A 24,383-nucleotide genomic window follows, 5' to 3' on the forward strand; every position below is an offset into this window, starting at 1 on the left:
CCATGCACAAGTTAAGTATGTAAAATACAGTATCCTTTTACCTGGTCTTCCATGGGAGAGAGTAAAAAGCCACATTGATTACTCAGATTTACCTTGATCTGGAATAAAATGTTAAAGCCACTTAAAATGGTATGGGCAGCATTTACATATCAAAGGGGCTGAAAGGTGTGAAAATCATTTTGATTTTTATAAAACAATCAGTCTTCATGAGAAGAGAAGACCAGAAGAAATATTCCAAAGGCTTTGTTTTATTTTACATTTGCCCCGTGACCTGGCTGATTACTTTTGATTTTCTTTTGTATAGAGCACACATTCTTAGAAGATCAATTACAATTCTTTCAAACAATTTTTCACTGATTCACAGAGAGGAACAGATTTGTTTTCTCTTTTTTACCCAACCTAGTACTTAGCATTTCTACAATCACACATAATGGACTAGGGCATGTGAGCAAATAACCAGTTCTTAAAGGATAGTGGAATTATGAAAAAATAAGTATGAAAATCCCCTTAACATCTCATCCAAGAGATAGCTCTAGAGCTGAGATGGAAGTCGGGGCAAATGTCCACCAGTGAGGTCAGTAGCACTATGCAATACTAAATAACAAATGGGTCTGTATCTCTTCTTTATTCCACTATCAAAGGTAAACATCCATCTAGGACACCCATTATTATACTCCTAAAATCAAAATGAGCACTCATATTTCGTATGGAATATCAAGTAATGCTCCTTAGCAGTTCTTTGTTACCTCTCCTTATTTATTCTGCTTTGTACTATACATACTTCTACTACATCTCTTACTGCATCTTAAAGCTGCTTCAAGGGCAGGAATTGTATTTTGTTTACCTACAGTGTCTTGTATCATCTTTGAGACCTTCTAACTCCTATAGTAGCTTCATAGTTATCTACTAAAGCAATAAATATTATTTCTGCAAAGATACTGATTTTCCCATTAAGTGAAAGGTGCAATGCAATTCCAATTACCATCACAAAGCGATTTGAAGGAAACCTGATAAAGTTTTCTACAGTTTATAAGAGAACAGCATATATCGTATCCATTTATATGGAGGATCAGGCAGTGAGGGAAGGCGGCAGCAGGCAGGAAGGTGGAGGCATAGAGTCCAGAGAACCAAACCTCCAACTCTTAACATTGATCATCCCAAGGTGTGGGATAAAAGTTCTCATGGGGAGAACTTTTCCTCTCCCTATATAAGGAAGACATCACCAGAATAAGCGTATTTTAAGATAAAAATTCACCTATAAGAATAAAACAGTAAAAATAACCAAAGAAATAGTGAAAAATAATAATGAAGACAATATCTGGCAACACAGGAAAAAATACATGTATAAAGCAAGACCATGGTAAAGATCCTAGGCTCTGGAGCCAGACCACCCACATTCAAATCCCAGTCCTGTAACTAACATAACTGTGCGGGCTTGGAAAACTCACTTGCCTTTACATGCCTCATTTTCCTAATTCATAAAAGGAGGATAATAATAGTACCTACACCTCACAGAGTTGTGCACAGTACATGAGATATTCTGTATAAAATACTCAGACTGATGTCTAGTATACCTAAGTGCTCAATACGTGTTATCTGTTAAAATATAATTTGTGCCATAGCCAAAATACAAAAGGAACTTGTGTAATCGACTGTTGTTTCCCAAAACGCTAATTAAATCAATAACAAATTTCATTTCCCAACTGTCAACCCGGCCACATGATTATTTATACTAAATGAAACTACCCCAAACTGCCAAGAATGCAGTGAAATGGGCTCTTTCAGGCAATAGTGTTTGGGGGTGTAACGTACAACTTTTGGCAAGAGGTATCAAGGAGTTTAGAAGTTTCCATACTCTTTATCCAAGTAATATTATTTTCATCATAAGCTATATCAAGATGGGTATAAGGAGTTATTTATAAAAGAAAAAACTGGAAACAGTCCAATGCCTCAATAAAAGAGAGCAAAAATTTTATCTTGGCAGCAATTAAGTAATATCTTTTTTTTTTAACATCTTTATTGGAGTATAATTGCTTGACAACGGTGTGTTTGTTTCTGCTTTATAACAAAGTGAATCAGCTCTACGTATACATATATTCCCATATCCCCTCCCTCTTGCATCTCCCTCCCACCCTCCCTACCCCACCCCTCTAGGTGGTCACAAAGCACCAAGCTGATCTCCCTGTGCTATGCGGCTGCTTCCCACTAGCTACCTATTTTACACTTGGTAGTGTATATAAGTCCATGCAGCTCTCTCACTTCGTCCCAGCTTATCTTTTAAAGTATGTTCTAAAAACGGAAAATGCTCATCTTAAGATTAAAAAATAAAAATAATCATATTAAACAGGTTAGTTCTAATTACCTAAGTCCAGCAAAACCTCTGGCATATGGTAGATGTTCAATAAATATTTGCTGACTGTATGAATAAATATTATTCTTCTCATATATTTGGGTCCTGTAGCCTAGCTCTCTTTTAAAATATATGTATTTAGAAATATTAACAAAAAAAGGATTTTTTTTTAATGTTTCGAAGTTCCAGATGCTTGCTACCCCTAGAATATGGGCAACCCCAAATTCTAATCAGGGATTGCACCAATGTTTGCAACAGAGGTTTTACCTATATCCGTTTAGCTCTAAGAGTTCTCTAGCCAGATTTGGTAATGAATTCAGTTGATTTTTATCCTTAAGTACCATTTCAGAGACAGTACCTCTATTAAAAAGTAGTAACTCTCACATTGATAAGTAGCTTAATTAAAGAAACTAATATTTAAAGGAACTTTCTATCCTTTAGTAAATCCTAAAGATGTGACCAGCTGACATCTATCTCAAAAGTTTGATTTAAAAATATTAGATTGTTTTTGTCCTATACCTACTTTTCTTCTTGTACAATAACTAACTCACACCGTAAGAGAATTCTGAATGTATTCTGAGAAACCAAATGTTGGTTACCATGTAAAAATGATTTTCCAAGGAGTCTTAAACTATGACACCAATAACTAACGTTTATTGAATGCCATAATAATAAACATTTTACATGAATCTCCTTTAATCAATTAATGGACAAATTCTCAGCTGTATCCTTAACTCAGTGACTGGCTAGACACTTCTCTGGTTTAGTCACTGATTTTTAAACTGTGTTCAACCGGCACTAAAGGCCATGGCTCCCGAACCTGGCTGGAAATCAGAATCAGCTAGGGTTGCTTTCAAAAACACAAATTCTCAAAGCCTGAATTTGGATCTCTAAATTTTTTTTTTAATGCAAGCTTAATATGATGGTAATACAATCATGATGATAATATAACCCAAACATCCAATGGCGTTTGGGAATTGCTGCCCTAAAAAAGTTCCATGGTGACCTTAGAGACCACCCAGAATGCAACCCCACATGCTACCCCAAAATGTTCACCAACCAAAGCAGCCCCACTTTTGTCTGTTTTATATAATGGGGGGTCCAAGTAAGATTTGGGCTTGGAGAAGGAATAAAATGAGTTCTGTTACTTTCTCTTTTTAACCAGTTTACTACCAGGTATCATCCGCTATAGCTTTAGATCAGTAAACAGTGCTTCTGATTGACTTTTAATCACTCCTAGTTTGTCTCCCTTCTCCATGATAAAAAAAAAAGGAACACAGGGGGCTTCCCTGGTGGCGCAGTGGTTGAGAGTCCGCCTGCCGATGCAGGGGACACGGGTTCGTGCCCCGGTCCGGGAAGATCCCACATGCCGCGGAGCGGCTGGGCCCGTGAGCCGTGGCCACTGGGCCTGCGCATCCGGAGCCTGTGCTCCGCAACGGGAGAGCCCACAACAGTGAGAGGCCCGCGTACCGGGAAAAAAAAAAAAAAAAAATTAAAAATGTGAAAAGCAGATCTTAAAGAGATATACCTTCTTTCCCATTTTCATTGCAACATTATTCACAATAGCCAAGATATGAAAATAACCTAAGTATCCACCAAGAAATGAATAAATAGATAAATAAAGAAGATGTGGTATGTATATATATGTATATATAGATATATATACACAATGGAGTATTATTCAGCCATGAGAAAGAAGGAAATCCTGTCATTTGTGACAACATAGATAGAATTTGAGGGCATTATGCCAGGTGGAATAAGTCAGACAGAAAGACAGATACCGTATGATATCACTTATATGCGGAATCTAAAAAGCTCATAGAAACCGAGACTAGAATGGTGGTTACCAGGAGCTTAAGGGGTGGGGAAAATGGGGAGGTACTGGTCAAAGGGTACAAACTGCCAGTTGTAAGACAAATAAGTTCTGAGGATCTAATGAACAACATGGTAATTATAGTTAAAAAAACTGTATTACATACTTGAAAATTGCTACAACAACAGATCTTAAATGTTCTCACCACAAAAAAGAAATGGTAATTATGAGAAGTGAAAGAGATGTCAGCTAACACTACAGCAGTAACCACTTTGCAATATATAAGTGCATCAAATCAACAAGTTGTACACCTTAAACTTACATAATGTCATGTCAAATTATATCTCAATAAATCTGGAAAAAAAACTAAAGTGTACATACGTGTGTGCGTGTGCATATATATATACATGCACTCCTCATTATTCTAATTATATGTGTGTGTTTGTATATATAATACATACACTAATTGTTCTAAAACATTTTCTTCACTATGAAAAAGTTAATAGGACTTCTATATTAATATCTATATATGTACATATATGTGTATATATATGTATACATTGCATGTATATATATACATATATGCATATACTATATATACATACATGCATATATATACATGCACTCCTAATTATTCTAAAACATTTTCTTCATTACGAAAAAGTTAATAAGAGTTCTATATTAATCTGTTATTTCAATTATTATAACATTTGCTGAATGAATAAATAATATAGCAAAGCTATAAAAAATGGATTACAAAAGAGAAAGAAAAAGTTTAATGTTATTGAGGAAGCAACTTTATGCTTTAATACTAATAAATATTTTTAAATGTAGGAATATGAAACTTGAAGCTAAGCTTTGTTATAAGAATACAACAACCTTAAGAGTGTATAAAATTACAAAAAGTATTAGCAAGGATTAAGAGAAAAAGAAAACTATCGAAGGAACAAAATACAGAGTGAATCAAGGAGACTTGGTAATTTTTAGATTATAAACTGATAATACATCTGTTAATTTTAGAAGTGTCCAACACCATTAAAGACAAGGTGGCAGGCAGCAAACATACCAAAAAGCACAATATTATTAAGAAAAAATACTTCCAGATTTAAATTTGGTATAGATTCATGTCAAACTAACATAACTCTGAAACCAAAAATTAAGCAGAATGAGAGTTATAATTGTAGTACACAGCTAAGAATACTAGCAAAACAAAAACTATATGATATATGAAACATGCTTATTTTGCTGCTCAAGTCACTCCCAGGAATACAAACCTTCTCTAACAACAAAGCAATATTCTTCAAGCATTCGGGTTATTAGTCAATTTTTTAAGAAATCTAACTTACCGCGTACCATCTGCTTTCCAGCTTACTTTATATGGCTTCTGCTCCAAAAGCTTAATATTTTGCTTGTCCATGGAAATAGGCTGTGCTCCAGGGAATCCAGACCTTAAAGAAGAACACTGTATTACTATTATGGCTGGTGTCCATACAAAGCAATACATGTCTTAAACCAAGCTCACCTGAGTCACACATTTTGCACAATGTTTTCCCTATCATGAGATTAATGTCAATTGGAATAATATCAGCTTTCACAAAAATGCTACCAAAAGGTTATCATTTTCTTGACATTTTAGAACTCAAGTTAACAGGATCATAATTGCCACTGCAAACTACGACTATCGGGCTAATTTTTAAATATTAATACACATGATCTAAACAGTAAAGCACATACTGTTTACAAGTCTTTGTATATCTACAAGTCTTTTACTTCAGGAAGAAGTTTAAATCTTGCCTTGACTATCTTACATTGCTCTAGACCCCATATTCCTCCATCATGACACTGCCAGCTTGGCATAACTTTGCAGGGTTAGCAAGTTTCTCCTCAAAAGATGCCCAGAAGTGACAAAACAGGAGAAATTCAGGTCGAGATTAAAGTACACTGGCAAGGGTTTAACAGAATACTAAAACTGATAGCACTTCATCATTTACATTTTTTAGTTAAAATTATTTCTAGTTTATTGATCTGTATGTATACCAGTCCAAAAGTTCTTTATATTAGGAATTTTTAACAATAATCCTGTTTCATCATGTTCCAGCTGTATTACAATTTTCTGCCACAGATAGCAATGATCAACAGAAATGACCATAGACCAAGACCTGAGAGCAACGAGCAGTGAACTCTCTCTTGAATCCTCTCCCATGAAATGTCTGATAAATATCTTCAAGTCATGGTAAGGGGCAGAACATATTTAAAGCTGATTCTCCCAGGTTTCTGATGACAGAAAAACTGGAAAATGAGGCACATTCAAGTTTCACCTCTTCTCTCTTAATAAAATGATAAGGGCAACTAAAACATTAATCAGCAACAGTGGGACTTCCCTTGTGGCGCGGTGGTTAAGAATCCGCCTGCCAACGCAGTGGACACAGGTTCGAGCCCTGATCCCACATGCCGCGGAGCAACTAAGCCCGTGCACCACAGCTACTAAGCCTGCGCCCACAGCTACTAAGCCTGCGCTCTAGACCCCACAAGCCAAAACTACTGAGCCTGCATGCCACAACTTCTGAAGCCCGTGCTCCGCAACAAGAGAAGCCACTGCAATGAGAAGCCCGCACACCACAACGAAGAGCCCCCACTCGCTGCAAGTAGAGAGAGCCTGCGCACAGCAACAAAGATCCAATGTAGCCAAAAAATAACAATAATATATTTTTTTAATAATAATTAAAAAACTCAGCAACAGTAGAATCAATCTCACAAAACAAATACCAGAAAGTGACAACAGTAATTTTCTATTCCATTAGGAAGACATGTGAGTCATCTAATTTTGACTCAAAAGTCTGGTTATTACACTGTTTATCTTGAGAAAAATCTGATAAACTCTTGCTAAACATGTTTTTAAGAACTCTATGTAAACAAGGAAACTTCAAGGAGCAAAGAAGCTATGACACTGTTTGCATTAATGTTAAGTATTGCAGAATAAGAATAAATTTTATTTAACACTTTAATTAATATTGAAAATGTTTATTACCCTTCCCAGCCACAGAATTGATGACATTTCTGTTGTACCTCTCCTAACTTTGGTTGAGTTGTTACTTGAGTTACACCTTTAACAGTTACGCCTTCCAAAAAAATAGCACCCTGAAAATAAAAGGAAAAGAAAAATACATTAGAGTTCAAATCCATTTACAAAGACCAGACTGAAAGGTACATTTATTTTCAGAAATCTGAGCAAATATATGCAACAAATGGTCTGCTACAGGAGGTTCTACAAACTCCCCTGGGATTGTACACTAGTTTTCCTTAATCCAGCATATGATTTTCAATGTACATATACAGGCCAGTGTCTATATCATGTTGTCAAAGCATCCATGGGTACTACTCAGTAATCATAACAGCAATAATATCTTACCTACCATTTACTCAGAGCCAGGCAAAGTATCTGGCATTTTACAAACAGTTTCTCTAATCCTTATAACAATTCTGAAAAGTACGTGCATTATATTTATTTCACAAATGACTAAATGAGGCATAAAGATTTTATGTAATTTATTCAAGTAGTAAAAACAGAATCTGAACTCAGGTCTATACTATACCATTCACCAATGATTCTCCATTCACCAATGAGTCTCATTTGGGGAAGGGGGTGAGAAGTTGTGTCACTGATGGAGTTTGGATTTTGAGATAAAAACCTACAATATGTACCTTTGTAAACTAGAATAAGAGTATAACAGTAGACAAAGCAGCTAAGCTACAGTCATTGGATGTATCAACATAAAAACTAAATATTACTCATCACTGAATTTTTAATCTAAATTCTACATTCAATGTCTTATTGTATTTCACCCATTTCACAGCAAGTATATTTTTAGAATATCACAGAGAAGTGAAGCAGATGGAGAATTTATATATCAAATAATAAAGAACACCCCTGGAAATTTTAAAGACTAAAAAAATAGTCTTGATTCAATTACTTTGAGACCCATAGAGGTTTGGCATCAGTCTCAAGAAATATCTATAAAACAACTCAAGCTGTTAACGTAATTCGGGAATAAAAAATAGGGTCTGCAAGCTACAATGATCAACATTCTGGCAAAGATTTGGCAAACTGAACTAGTTGGGAAGGAAAAAAAAAAAAAAAAAAGAACACAATACTTAGTCCACATACATCCCTGTCAAATTTAGAAGAGTCCTAAAGTCAATCCAGCAGACTATTTTTTGCCCCTAATTCTGAATCATATTTTACAGTTATCTAAAATGTCATCTACCTTGTTTTCCTTAAAGAGAGGTTCCATGAGCCAAAGTATCAAAGAATACCATTCCTCTCCTATTACACCATAACCTCTCTTTATCAGCCAATGAAATTCCTGTTTTAGAACCATTTCTACCATTAAATATAATAACTAAAGAAAATTTTCAAAGGAAAGCTTAACCAGGTGGATAAGTTTTTTTAACATATTTAGTAATTGAGATACTCATAACTTCAATATCCTGATGAAATTACATCTTGTATATACTAATTTAAAAAAGAAAGCATTATCTTTATTCTGAAGGTACTAATAGCACAGAATTTTTTTTAAGTTTTACCAATAACCTTCCCTGTAAACTCAACCTTTTTCATGAACACACTGTACCCCATGTCTTAACTAGAAGCTAGCTCTGCACAAAGAAGACCACTCACTTTTCTCTTAAGTGAAAGCTACTCATTCTCCTACTGCCCAAGTCCCATGGTAGTAGTGTAAACAATTCTCTTATATCCTCACTGCTTTCCCGGCCTCTTTCAAAAGTTCCTCTTCCATTCAGACTCATTCAGCTACATCACTCAGCTAGATGTCAGGTAGAGCAAACATCCACTGTGGTTGGTTGCACAACGGCTCTCTTTGTGGATGGGATGCCTTCCCCACCCACAAGCCATGTTACATGACATGAAAGATAACATGCCACTCCAGCCAAAGTTGATGGGAGCATGAGTGAACCCCTAACTCTATCTGAACCTATCAGGTTCTCTCTTCTGGTAACCTGGAATTTGGACTCAGAAAGTCTCCGCATGTGGCGAAAATTATAACACATAAGCTTAGATATAGGACATTAAATATCCCTCGTAAACAAAGAATCAGAAATCTCCCAGATAAACAAGGAATCAGCTATATTCCTGCGCTTGAGCTGCACCCATTTACTCATAGTAAATTCCTCTTATTACTTAAGCTAGTTTGAGTTAGTTTCTGTTACTTGCAACCAGATAATCTAAATTAACAAAATGCTCTATCCTTCATATATTGACCTCTGGTCACTTCCACACATTCATCAAAACCATCAGTATTTCTCACCATGCTAACTTCTGTCATTATATTGGTAACATTAACATCCACTGAGACAATCTGACCCATCATACAACCTAAGCTTCACAGTTCTGTAATTTCTTTTTTTTTTTTTTTTTGCGGTACGCGGGTCTCCCTCTGTTGTGGCCTCTCCCGTTGCGGAACACAGGCTCCGGACGCACAGGCTCAGCGGCCATGGCTCATGGGCCCAGCCGCTCCGCGGCATGTGGGATCCTCCCAGACCGGGGCACGAACCCGCGTCCCCTGCAATGGCAGGCGGACTCTCAACCACTGCGCCACCAGGGAAGCCCTGTAATTTCTTTTTTAATGATCCTCTCATCTGTGCTTAACTTGAACAGCCTGCTCCATGGTCATATCATCCTCATTCCAGACTGCTCCACCTTTTGATTCATCAACTCAACTTACATTGACTGGGTACCCACAACATTCTAAACCAATATGCTCTTCTGACCTCTTTCATTAAACAGCTTAACTCTTTTACTCTCACTAAGCTCACTTTTCAATTTCACCAAGACTAACAATCCTTCACTCCTCCCTTTCCAGTCTGACAGCTCCCCCATCCTGACCTTACTTCCTATTCAACCTAGATCCTATCACTGATTACTTCAATTACCCTTCACCTGATATCCTCTGTACTCTTTACCCTCTGATCCTTCCATCACACCCATACTAAATATAGCCGACCTTGTATCAACCCACCATTAATCTCCACTTCCACACACAGGCAGCTGAAATTTACTGAGGAAAAATCACAATCTCAGGGCTAAGGATGAGATTTCCCTCCTCTTGCTGAAGACCTATTTCTCTATCTGCTCTTGAACTTCATTCCCTTTAATCTCCTCAGAAACTGCTCTATCATTAATTCCTCTAACATTTCATTTATTTTCAACTTCATTGATTCCACTAGCTCCTTATCCTCAAGTAATAGATATGCTTGAGTTTATTCCATACTAAAAAGCCTTTTCTGAATATGTCTGCATCAAGCAATCACCCTTAGTTACCCTTTTTGCTCATAACCAAACTACTCGAATAGTCTGTACCAGTGTGCAGGTAAGAGTTAACATAATAGGACTGCTTGCAAGGTTGGCCCCTGGATGGCATCTGGGAACATGACTCTCAGTGTTCTCAGTCAGCTGATAAGGCTGGTTCATCACGCCTAAACTATTTGTACAGGCAATAGTTTACGCTGAACAAATGTTTTCCTTCTGGGATTCTGGAATATTGATACACGCTAGGCACAAGCTGCCTACATGACCAACCATGAATAAAAACCTTGGGCACTGAGACTCTAACGAGCTTTCCTAGACAGAAACACCACACATGCGCTGATGCATTTCCATTGCTGTGGGAAGAGTGAGCTCTGTACGACCCCTCGTGGGAAGGAGAGAGCATAAGGAAGCCTGCACGTGGACTCTTCAAAACTCCACTTGTCTTTGTCCCTTATGATCCAGCAGGATCTTAGTATACCGCTGCGTTAAATCTCAGCTGTGAGTACAACTATATGCTGAATCCTAGAGAATCTCCAAAAGAGAGGTGGTACTGAGGACCCCTACCACAACTGTGTCCTTTTTCTCACCTCCCATCAGCTGCTTAAAATCACTAGTCTGACCTGGCCCTGCTGTACCACAGAAAATTATCCTCAGGTGGACACTTCATCTCCTTACCGTATGCATCCCCTCTATGACTTTTCATACTATTAAATCATCCATACAGATCACTACAAAACTCTAAACTATTTTTCATATTTCTTTGTCTTTTTGTGCTACATCCAGGAAGAATTTCTTAGCTAGATCTTCCAGCTTGATAATTTCCTCCACAGCTAACTTCAGTCTGCTATCCAACCCACCTACTGACATTTTTCTTTATTATTATCATTTCTAAGGTCTCTAACTGGTTCTTCTTCATAATAGCTTGCCATTATTTTATGGATTGATATCCTCTCTTGTCTTCTAAAGAAATGTTCTGTTTGCTTTTTATAAACTATTCTCTTCGGTGCTAGCCAAAAAGAATGAGGTAGTTCTGTATGTACCAGGAAAAGAAAACTTCACTTCTTACCCTATATACCTCTAGATGTTCACATTTTTATTTTACAAAGAAAATTGATCTGTATGTCACTTGTGTACACTTTTAAAGAGACAGATAGGTAAGTAATTGCGGAGAAATTCTTTTAAGATAACAAAAATGCCAGTGGTAGGGTAAAAGTTGAAGGATTATTTGTTTTCAAATTTTCTTTAATGTCAGTATATTATTTTTACAAATAAAAACATATTTAATAATTTTAGTATTTACTAGTTATGACTTGAAAAGAGGAGAAACCTACCAAAAATGCATAAGGCTTCAGAATTTTCTTTTTTCATAACTCTACCTTTGGAAGTATAAGCTCAAATATTCTTGAAAATTACCATTGCATTGTCAGTCAGAAATCAAATCTAATTACTTTCTCCAAAAACAAAGAAGGTAAGCATTCTGCTTTTGGCAATGGGAGACTAGTTTATTTAGACAAATTTTGCAGCCATGAGAAATGCTAGACAAAAATGTTAAAAGCACCTGTTTTAAGATATCAGAGAATTAGAAAGGCAGTAAGGACCTGAAGGGCCAAGAACTCAGAAGGAAGGGAAGCCCTGAGAGATGAGACAGACATCTGGCATAGCTTTTTTCCTCTAGGATTTTCCTCTAAAGGTACTGTTTCCAAAATGGTAGCTGAGAGGCTACAAAACTGAACAGAACTTTCAGCATTTATCACAAGAATGGGAAAACAAAAATTGGAGTCCAGGTCACCAAGGAGAGGGGTCCTGCTTAATGCTCCAGGATTTCAGTTAGAATTCCCAAGGGGCCACACTACAAAACTGGGGTGAATCAAAAACAGACCAGCCCCCCAAAACTAAAGCCTAGCTTCTAAACAGTTCAATTCTTGATTGAGTTAAGATGTTCTATTCCTAATCCTGTGTAGGAGCAAAGGTAAATCTTCTCTGAAGGAAGAAAACAGCATGCAGAACCTTAAATTATTTCCACAATTTTTCATACATAATGTCTAGTAAGCAGAAATACCCAGGTATTTAAAACAAAAACAAAACAAAAAACCTACAGTTGACTAGAAATCAAATGAATACAAGAAGAAAAACTAAAAAAAGGATCCAGAGGGTATCCACATACTAGAGTTATCTGACATAGGCTTTAAAATAGGCTTAATAGGGAGTCCCTGGCAGTCCGGTGGTTAGGACTCAGCGTTTTCACTGCCATGGCCCAGGTTCAATCTCTGGTCAGAGAACTAAGATCCCACAAGCCGCATGGCCAAAAGGTTTAAAAGTAAAACAAAATAGGGCTTCCCTGGTGGCGCAGTGGTTGAGAGTCCACCTGCCGATGCAGGGGACATGGGTTCGTGCCCCGGTCCGGGAAGATCCCACATGCCGCGGAGCAGCTGGGCCCATGAGCCATGGCCGCTGAGCCTGCGCGTCCAGAGCCTGTGCTCCGCAACGGAGAGGCCACAACAGTGAGAGGCCCGCGTACCGCAAAAAAATAAATAGATAAATAAAAATAAAATAAAATAAAATAGCCTTATAAATTCAAAAACCTAAATGACAAGATGCAGAATTCTAGCAGAGAACTGAAAGTTACTTTAATACTCAAACTGAAATTCCAGAAGTGAAAGTAAAATAACTGAAATTAAGTACTCAGTGGATGAATTTAACAGCAGCTTAGACAAAGCTACAGAGAGAATTAATACACTGGAAGATAGGTCAGAAAAAAAATAACCAGACTGAAAAAATGAAACAAAAAAGTGGAGAATATAGAAAAGAACATATGAGACATTTTAAAAAATAATAATATTTAAAAGGTCTATTGAGTAGAAGGAGAAAGGAGAAAGAATGAATCTAAAACAATATTTGAAGAGATAATGGTCAAGAATTGTCTAAAACTGATTTAAAAATCCAATCATAAATTCAAGAATCACTGTAAGTAGGAAGCAGGAAAAATACAAAGAAAACCACAGGTAGAAACATCATAGTAAAACTGTTGAAAATCAAAACCAAAAAGAAATTCTCTTCAAAGAAGTAACTTCTCAACAGAAATGAATTATGGAATAATATCTTCAACATATCAACCCAGAATTCTAGAATCTGGATTTTGAAGAACAACTGTTCTTAAAATCATGGGGTATATAAAGACATTTTCACACAAATGCTGAAACAATGTGTCACAGCAGATCCACATTAAAGAAAATACTGAAGAGAGTGCTTCAGTTAGAAGGAAAACTATGCAAATGGAACCACAAAAATACACAAAGAAATGAAGAGCACCAGAAAGGATAAATACGTGGGTATAGCTAATGAATATTAACCATATAATGATGATGATGATGATGATGTCTTATGGGATTTAAAGTATAGAGAGAACTAAAATACACAATACCAAAAGGGCAGTAAGAGATGAATGGACTCAAAAGTTCTTGGATTCTTGCATTATCTAAAAAGTGGCAAAAGTACTAACATTTACCAGACTTCAACAGTCAAAGATGCATACTGAAATATTGGGTAACCACTAAAAAAACAGTAAAGGAATGTATAACAAGCATGGGTTGGGGTGACAGAAGGGTAAAAATAATTAAGCATAAAGAAGGCAAGAGGACTTCCCTGGTGGTGCAGTAGTTAAGAATCTGCCTGCCAATGCAGGGGACACGGGTTAAATCCCTGGTCCAGGAAGATCCCACATGCCGCCGAGCAACTAAGCCTGTGAGCCGCAACTACTGAAGCTCGTGCGCCTAGAGCCCGTGTTCCGCAACAAGAGAAGCCACCACAATAAGAGGCCTGCGCACAGCGATGAAGACCCAATGACGAAGACCCAACGCAGCCAAAAATTAATTAATTAATTAATTTTTTAAGGCAAGAAAGGAAGATAAAAAGGACCATACCACAAGTGGGATAAACAAAATCAAACAAAACAAAACAAATAGTGAAACAGTAAGTTTAAATTATATCAGTAAAATAAATGTACATAGACTAAATATTCCAATAAGGCAAAAACTGATGACTAGGTAAACAAAACCCAGCAACATGATGCTTATAAGAGTCATACCTTAATTAAAGGATTAATAAAGGCTGAAAGTAAAAAGATAGATACAAGGTCTTCCATACAAACACTATCCAAAAGAACACTTGTACTACCATATAAATATCAGATCTTTTACAATGCTAAAAGTTAAGACATTGTAAAGATAAAATAATCTTTTATACATATTTGTATAAACCAAATATCACCTCAAAATATATAAAGCAGGGCTTCCCTGGTGGCGCAGTGGTTGAGAGTCGTTGCCCACTGATGCAAGGGACACAGGTTCGTGCCCCAGTCCGGGAAGATTGCACATGCCGCAGAGTGGCTGGGCCTGTGAGCCATGGCCACTGAGCCTGCGCGTCCGGAGCCTGTGCTCCGCAACGGGAGAGGCCACAACAGTGAGAGGCCCGCGTACCGCAAAAAAAAAAAAAAAAAAAAAAAAAGTATATATATATATAAAAAGCAAAATCTGACAGAACTACAAGGAGAAATAGGTAAATCCACAATCACAGTGGGGAATTTTTAAACACCCCTCTTAGTAACTGACAAAACAAACCAGGAGAAACTAGGTTTGGGATTTTATTTTATATGTCATTTATTCCCCTAAAGAAACATGCTCTTCTTAGCTAGCTTCCTCTTAATGCTGCTGGAGCTCATTTGCAATTATAGGGATTTAATGGTGCTTAAGTTTATAAAATAAATGTCATTTTTAAGATACCTTCTGATGGCAAAGAAAAATAAATGCCGCAAACTTGACCCTATTTTGTAAAAATAGTAACTGTTTGTTTTAAACTCTTTTACACATTCAAATACTAGATCATAATTCAAAAATACATTAAGCATATGCTCATGATTAATGTTATTCTTAAAAAATACAGTTGAATTCCCTCACAGAAGTGATAAGAGGGTAATCATCTATATGTCATATTATGCTATTAGACTTTCTTTAGAATGTGATTCTTATTTTTCTAGGTATGTGATTCAGTAATTTCAGATATCTAAGTCCAGAAAATGAGTTAGAGTAAAAAACTAGTCCAGAAAATAAGTTAGAGTAAAAAACTAAGTTATTTTTGAAATTATTTCTATGTTTCAAAACAATTTACACTTTCAGTATCCGCTGAGTCTTGAAGTTTGAAATGTGTAAATACATATTAAAACAATGTTTTTCAAACAAGAGACTTTTTTTTAAGCCCTAAGTAACTGTATTTTATTATTTACATAAAACAAGGAATTTTCTTCCTTGCCTGTCAATCAATGCATACTAATAAATGAGTTGTGGGATTTACTGCTCAACCATGATATCTCACACACCTTAATTATTATCTTTATGAACAATTAATTACCGCCACACTTTCCCTAACTTTACCCTTTGGTCTACACCATCTACTTGTGTATGTACAAGTACAACCAGCAATCTTCTTCTCAACATCTCTCCTGTCCTCCCGAGAAAAGAAGGTAATGCCTAATGTTTTTTCTTAGGCCTTTTATTTCTAGAAGATTAACAGGAGTTGGCTATAGAAGAAATAAGAATCTTCTGAGTTCAACTTTACAGAAAAATATGAAAACACCACCCATGGAAAGGAGCAGAATTTATATGCAGTTATTTTAACTATGGGACAATTTTGTAAAGCATCAGTAAAAATTTTCACTCCATATTTAGTTAGAATCTCACAATAGTTTGCAAAGAAACAATAAATTCTCAATCTAACATCTAAGAGTTCTTTGGTTTACCTAAGAAACAAAAACAGGATGAATTTATATAACTGAAACTTTTCTTGTAGAAAAGGCAAAGATCCATGGCTATCAAGAGTCTCTGGAAATAACCAGAATGAAATAATCTAACAAATCTAGCAAAACAAACATAGTTAACATTCCGTTTGCATAAGTCTCAATGAAGCTGTAGAAGAAAAGGTAAAGGCTATAATAGTATTTTTAAACATTACCAGTTTTAAACGTTCTTTTCTCCTTTTGCCAAAGGAGGCACTCGACCCAGGTTCTGATTCCTTTTTTCCATCCTCGTCCTCATCTTCGTCTTCATCATCCTCAAAACACCAATCTGGCAATAGAGGTGGGGGTGGTGCTTCCTCTATATCACCATAGCGACGAAAAAGTTCTTTCAAATAATCACCCTTATAAATTCCTGGTGGTCTGGCTTGAGCAAAAGTAGCAACTGCTGCTTCAATACTATGGAAAATAAACACCATGCAATTTCCTCACTACTCTCCATTTATGCAGATTTATCAAAATTCACTTGTTACATTTAAGGCTATTATACAAAGCATAATAGAGGTTTTCTAAAATGGACAAATCACAGTCCCCACGCTCAAGGCATTCAATCTATTAAGAGACAAATTCATTCTGAAACATTTTTAACATAAGTACATGGGAATTTCCAAAACTCTAGAGGTAAACCGCAATGAGTGTATAGACGAGACTGGGTACAGTCTGTAAGGAATTTAAGTAAACCCTTGAAGTTTGAGGTCTGGCTCCCAGCGAAAACATCAAAGAAATGTGAATAGCAATATGAAAAGAGAGTAAAAGCATGCTGGTTCTTCAGGAACTTTCAACACACCCAGGCATTAAGAGTACAGGTCATCAGAGAGAGGCTAAGCATAGGCTGAGTCTGACATAGGAGTCTGTATCGTGTAGCATTACTGTGTAGAGCATCTGAAAGGCCAGAAAGGCAGGGCTAGAAGTGCATGCAGTAGAGAACCCCCAAGGATGAATGAACAGGAAAATATACAATCACATGTGTACTTCAGCTGATTATATTCAGAGAAGGATCTACTGTGTGAAAGGCTTTGTAAACAAAAGTAAAGACCTTCAAAGTAAATGAGGAAATTCAGTTAGTAGTATCCCATTCTCTAATCTCTCAGAATCTAAAAAGACACTTTACAAATAACAGCTGCTCAGAAAGACATGCTTATTGGTTTAAACAGAATAGCTCTGTCCCCCAAAATACCTTTTCTGTATAGCATTTAAGTTTTTCCTAGTACTCAATAGGTATTTTTAAAAGGTACTATTAAAAATGAAAAGAAAAACAATAGTAACCTCCAAGGTGAAAACGTACACAAAATATTGGGAGAACTTGTCTCTGATAATTCTGTAAGATGTGAAAAAAAATCTGGAAAAGAAAATGCATAGTATACGGGATCCATAAGCACTCAAAAGTGCTACTTAGTAGAAAACACCAGGTAATGAATGGTGTTCGAAAGATTAACCAAATCTAAAATGAGAACCACTTGAATCAATCATATTACTCATGACTTCACCAAAAACCTGGCAATATAAAATGCTATAACTGAAAAAGCAATAAAAAATTTTTATCAATTACTAAATATGTCTTCTTCCATTATAACAAGAAACAAATACCTCCAATCCATTTTCTCCACCAAGAAGGCACATATGAGGAAACCAGTGCGATTGAAACCATGGGTACAATGAACACCTAAAAAATAAAACAATTTTGATTTAATAAATCACTTCAGAGGCTACGTTTTACTTTAAAACCCCAACCTGCAATCAAAACATTTCAATCAAAAAAAAAAAAATTTTTTTTCAATCATTTTATAAAATACATTTTTAAAGCTTGGCCTTCTTTTATAACTATTAAACCTGTCAGCTTAAATTACTTAGAAAATAATTTATAGCACTAGCTATAAGTTTAAATATAACATATACTGATTTATTAGTTACAACTGTTTCTAAGGTCTAAAGTTTTATCTTAAAACTAAAAGATTCCAAGCATTTTAAATAAGGAGGTATTTCATCAAACACACAACTCTAAAGAACATAGGCGCACGCACACACACATGCACGCGAGACACTTCACTAGATACGGAAAATAACTGATGGATACACAGTACAATAAAAACAAAGTTCTCTAGAAACCAACTGACTGTATCTTTACATTAGCTTGTAATCTTCCAAAATGAACTTTTAGAAGAAAAACCTGCTGAGAAAAAGACATTTATTTTTGTTAAGCTTTTTTTCAGGACATATTCAAGATCAGTGTGGTCCTGCCTCTATATTCTGAAAAGCTGCAAGTGAGTTTCATAAATCCTAAAACTGACTGCATTTTCAAGTCATTTTAACTACTTTGAAAAGTAATAAAAACAGCTTGGTGTACATTATTAAATGATCACGCTGTAGAGAACCCACTTCAATGGCAGCTCAACGTAAAGTAGAGACGGAGCATCAATGAAGCAAGAAAACTAGTAAGGAAGCCATCCCAGTAATTTATGGAAGAAACATTTAAGGCAGAATGTGCAAACTGAGGGGTGAATAACTGTCAACACTGAGAGTTTGGTTTCTGACTTGGGTGACTATTTGGGCAATGGCCCCCTTTACCAGGTAAGGAAGTACAGGAGTTTACATCAGTCTTTCGGGCAAGGCAATGAGTACAGCTGGACATGCTGAGTTTAAGGTTCTTATGAGACTTACAAATATTTGGAAATAAGGGTAAAGAGCTTCACAGAGAGATCTAGCTGGAGTTGTGGATTCAAGAATAATCAGCATATAGTCACTACAGAAGCAGTCTGTGGTGTGGGCAAAATCACTGAGAATGGGTAAGTATCAACAGAACAAGAGAAGATAATTAAGGATGGAATCTGAGGAAAACTAACCTTTCAAGAATAAGTTGGCGGATGGAAGGGCATAAAAAACGACTAAGAATGAACAATCATGGGGTCAAGAAAACAAAGAGTGCATGAACACTGGGTCATGTTCACCAGGAAAAGAGGAAGTTCCAAGACAGGAGTGTTCAACTGTTTAAATGTCACAAAATGATTAGAACTGAAAGTCACTATTTGTTTAAGACTGCAGAGGGAGGACTCCAGATCGCAGTGATGTGAATGAAAATAAATGGATTCAAGTATCAATCTTTTGGAAAGCTGACTGGGAAGGAGAAGGGGAATATAAAACAGAAAGGTGTGGGGGTTTTTTGGAGGGAGGGGTAATATTTTAATATAAGAGGCTTGGGTATATTTACAGGCTGAAAAGGACCTGGTTAAATCACAGAGACTGAAATAGAGAACAATGATATAACTGAAATGAAGTTTCTGAAAAGAGATAAAAAATAAAGAGATCAGGGACTTCCCTGGTGGCACAGTGGTTAAGACTCCATGCTCCCAATGCAGGGGGCCTGGGTTCGATCCCTGGCCGGGGAACTAGATCCCACATGCGTGCCGCAACTAAGACCCGGTGCAACCAAATAAATAAATAAATAAATAAATAATAAAGAGATCAGCCTTGAAAAGAAAAAGTTACCCCTTAGAAATAATTGCTATAATCATGAAACTCTGTAAGTTCATCATCTCCAGTGCTTTGTTAAGAAAACGTGCCTCAAAAGTTACACAAAGATGTCAGCTGTAAATAGACATTTTTATTCAACATAAATCTTAACCCAACATGTAAATTTCCTTTCTACTTTATATTTGAGACCAATTTAAGCAACAAATACTCTAAAAATGTTTCTCATCTACACCACTACTATTTTTGCATCTAATTTTTACTCTAGCAAGATTAAATATTTTTATGAATAGGAAATGTAAGAATAATTGCCAATTAAGTGATTAAGTCGTGCGATGATATGCAATTTAAGAAAGTACCAGTGCTCATTATTCAACATAGTTTTGGAAGTTTTAGCCACAGCAATCAGAGAAGTAAAAGAAATAAAAGGAATTCAAATTGGAAAAGAAGAAGTAAAGCTGTCACTGTTTGCAGATGACATGATACTGTAATACACAGAGAATCCTAAAGATGCTACCAAAAAACTACTAGAGCTAATCAATGAATTTGGTAAAGTAGAAGGATACAAAATTAATGCACAGAAATCACTTGCATTCCTATACACTAACAATGAAAAATCTGAAAGACAAATTAAGGAAACACTCCCATTTACCACTGCAACAAAAAGAATAAAATACCTAGGAATAAACCTACCTAAGGAGACAAAAGACCTGTATGCAGAAAACTATAATACACTGATGAAAGAAATTAAAGAAGATACAGAGAAATGGAGAGAGATACCATGTTTTTGGATTGGAAGAATCAACACTGTGAAAATGACTATACGATCCAAAGCAATCTACAGATTCAATGCAATCCCTCTCAAACTACCAATGGCATTTTTCACAGAACTAGAACAAAAAATTTCACAATTTGTATGGAAACACAAAAGACCCTGAATAGCCAAAGCAATCTTGAGAAAGTAAAACAGAGCTGGAGGAATCAGGGTCTCTGACTTCAGACTATACTACAAAGCTACAGTAATCAAGACAGTATGGTACTGGCACAAAAACAGAAATATAGATCAATGGATCAGGAAAGAAAACCCAAGGATAAACCCATGCCCATATGGTCACCTGATCTTTGATAAAGGAGGCAAGAATATACAATGGGCCACAACTACTGAGCCCGCGAACCACAACTACTGAAGCCCACACACCTAAAGCCCATGTTCCACAACAAGAGAAGCCACTGCAATGAGAAGCCCACACACCGCAACAAAGAGTCGCCCCTGCTCTCCGCAATTAGAGAAAGCCCACGCGCAGCAACAAAGACCCAATGCAGCCAAAAATAAATCAATCAACTAATTTAAAAAAAGAACTTATTATGTGCCAAGTTATTATAAATATTTTTATTTAATCAAGAGAAATGTTTTTATCAAAATACACGTGTGCTACTCATGAAAATATATATTCACAAATCTGGCCCATGTATTTATAATTAGAAACACCTAAAGTAATTAGAGGCATTAGTTAAGCTACACATCTATTATACGTAGTCCACCATTTACCAAGAAATCAGCCATTTCTCTTTTAACACAAAACAGACTTTTTTATTTTCCAGTCCACAAAATTCTTATCCTCAAGTTATTTCTGTACATGCAAACAAAGGCACTATAGCTCCATAATCTCTTATTTGTAATTATAATTTCAAAAAAGCTCTAAAAAAGACTGATAGGGTACTATCAAAAGGATACAGAAATCAACTTGAAGGGGCTCCCATTGGCCTAGGATGGGGCAATTTGGGCATAAGAATAAATATTGACTGCAACTGATTTAAATACATCAACTATATAAAAATTCATGAGTTCATACAGATACTCCAAGAAAAGAAAGTAATCAGTCACCACTGGAGATTGGTAAGATACCAATTCATTATTCTGGAAATTAAGAAACAAGAGAATCAGACGCTTAACTTGCCTTTCCATTACAAACTGCATTTCAGGATAATCAAACTGTTGAGAATAGTTCTTTACTAAAGAAGAATTCCAGCTAATCCATGAAGAAATGAGAGAGAATCAGAAAAAAATCACTGTTTTCCAGCCCCTAATGAAATACTGGATGAAGGCAGCAACCATCAATGGATAATAAAATCATTAGGTAAAAGACAGATGAAAAAGTCTGTAACAGAGGAAACAAGATGGTGCCACCAGAACCCACTTAATCATCTTCGTACCCCTAAAAGCAGGACCACCAGACATTATGTGCTTCCTGATGTGGTGTGAAAGGAACCATACAATGCCAACTATGAAGTATGCTTGCCAAAATATATAAGTACGCCTCTCGATTTAACTACCAGTTTACAGGACATACAGAAGACAAAGGAAAAAGTTAACTAATACTATGAGGAAGCACTCAGGTAGACCCAGATAATGGAATATTTTATAGGACAAATGATGTGGTTTCTCCAGCAAACTGACAGCATTAAAAAAGAGAGTGAATCAGAGATTTAAGAGACATAACAACAAAATGCAACATGTGGACACTATTGGAAACTGGTTTGAAAATCTAACTTAAAGAGGCATTTTTTCTATAATTGAGGAAACCTGAAAATGGACTAGGCTTTAGATGACCTTAAGGAATTTCTCATTATTCTGTTTGGTACAATTGCATGGTGATTATATAAAAACCAAAAATCCTTATCAGTTAGAGATGCATACTGAAACACTTTAAGTGAAATGACATGGTACCTGTGATCTAATTTAAAATACTCAGAAAAAAATCTGTTAGGGGGAGGAGAGGAAAAATGAAAAAAAAAAACCAGCAAAATGATAATTATTGAAGCTGAATGATGGATACATGAGGTGTCATTTCACGATTCTCCCTATTTTTGGTATGACTGAAAATTTCTACAATAAAGAAAAATTAGGAGGTACTATCTCCAGGGGAGGTAACATATGGTAAGAATTGGAAACATATGACCCCCACGGGTTTCAGATAAGGGATTATGAAGCTGTAGTTCTTCCTAAACATCAGAAAACATCTGAGGCTTCTGTGTTTCAAGAACTTTTCATTTCCACTAAGTCTACAGTATTATCCCACAACCAGGCTAACTGCATGAACTGACAGTAAAATGATGATTTAAAAAAAAAGAGTAGCTTTGAAAATAAATCTGAGTCTAACTTTTGTCATGTCACAAATGTCTACTGTTGATCACAAGTATGCTTCAGCAAGAATGTGTGCAAGGCTGATGAAAATTCCATCTCTGATACTAACACAATTAAAATATTGTAAAAGCAGACCAATATTTTCTGATCCTAAGAACACAAACTTGATTCTTTATTCTTTTTGTTTGAAAAGGTGTTACCAGCAACCAGCTCTAAGACCAGTTTCTGTTGTTGTCTTCAGAGTATTACAATAAATAATTGCCACTACAATGCTCCAAAACTGGACAGGCCCAAAGCAAGTGTTTCCACTTCAATCCTCATGAAGAGAACCCCTACCAGTGATATAAAACAAATAATATATATTAACATATAATATATTGTAGCACAGTTCTATAATTTCTTTTTATAACCCATAAAACACTCAATTTAGAAAATTTCCCCATCAGTTCTTCTAAGAATACAACCGGACAATTTATAACAAGGGTTGACTTGGGAGTATTAATCTTCCTGAAATCAGGATATCTGATTCCAGATGTTAAGTGTTCTTGAAGTTCTTCTTGAATTCTTCTTCTTTACCCCTATAACGGCTCCTCTCGGATGAAAAAAGTTGTTTTTAATTGTTCAAATAAAGGTCTCAATGCTATTTTAAGCTGTATATGTTCTGGTTGTATCCTAAATATGTGTGTATTTGTTACATATATTCATGTGAATGTGTAAATATATACACATATACATATCACAATACCATGTCATATAGTCCCATATTATTGTTCTTCTGTTAAATAAATTGCATACTGTACAATATAAATGATCTGCTTCTATCAGAGGTTTAAGCTCTTTCCAGTTTTTTAATTACAAATGAAGATGTGATTAAATTTCTTTCTCATAAATCTTTATGTCCATCTCTGACTACTTCCTTTAAATAAATTCTTAAATGTGGCCTTGACAAGTCAAAATGTGTGAACACTTTTAAGAATCTTGACAAATATCACCAAATTGGCCCTCCAGAGAGGGCGTACCGATTAACACTCAAATTAATAATGTATAAGTACATCCACTTTATCCAAAGCTTGACATTATGATTCTTTTTTAATCTTTGCCAACTTGATGGGGGAAGGTAACAACATATATTTTAATTTGTACCTCTTGTTAACAAGTGAGAATGAAAATTTTTTTCATGTTTCTTGGCTATTTGTAATTCATTTCTTATAAATTTCATTTTCATTGTTTTCCATATTTTTCTATGGAGAAATGCCTCTTTTGCCTGTTGGATTATAAAATCTTTTTGTATATAAGAATATTAACTTTTATCTGTCATATATGCTTCAAATATTGCTCCCAATTAGTCAAATATCTTTTTGCTCTGTTTCTGTTGTGTTTTATAATACAGAATTTATTTTTCATTTTTATGTGGTCACTCTAGAAACCAGTGTAGCAAGT

The 24,383-nt window shown here is 35.8% G+C and overlaps 1 protein-coding gene across 1 annotated transcript in view; it reads right to left on the reverse strand.

Moving 5' to 3' along the window:
• RNGTT (RNA guanylyltransferase and 5'-phosphatase) overlaps positions 1 to 24,383 on the reverse strand; it is a 221,505-nt gene that overhangs the window by 182,165 nt on the left and 14,957 nt on the right. Inside the window, exons 5-8 of the mRNA XM_029223623.1 lie at positions 17,921 to 17,996; positions 16,492 to 16,732; positions 7,192 to 7,301; positions 5,510 to 5,611 (exon numbers count right to left, since the gene is read on the reverse strand). Of these exons, the coding sequence (XP_029079456.1) occupies positions 5,510 to 5,611; positions 7,192 to 7,301; positions 16,492 to 16,732; positions 17,921 to 17,996 (529 nt within the window). The remainder of the gene's footprint in view (positions 1 to 5,509; positions 5,612 to 7,191; positions 7,302 to 16,491; positions 16,733 to 17,920; positions 17,997 to 24,383) is intronic.

The sequence above is a fragment of the Monodon monoceros genome, unplaced genomic scaffold, assembly GCF_005190385.1.
Source record: "Monodon monoceros isolate NGI ecotype Baffin Bay Population unplaced genomic scaffold, NGI_Narwhal_1 Super_Scaffold_15, whole genome shotgun sequence".
Taxonomy (NCBI): domain Eukaryota; kingdom Metazoa; phylum Chordata; class Mammalia; order Artiodactyla; family Monodontidae; genus Monodon; species Monodon monoceros.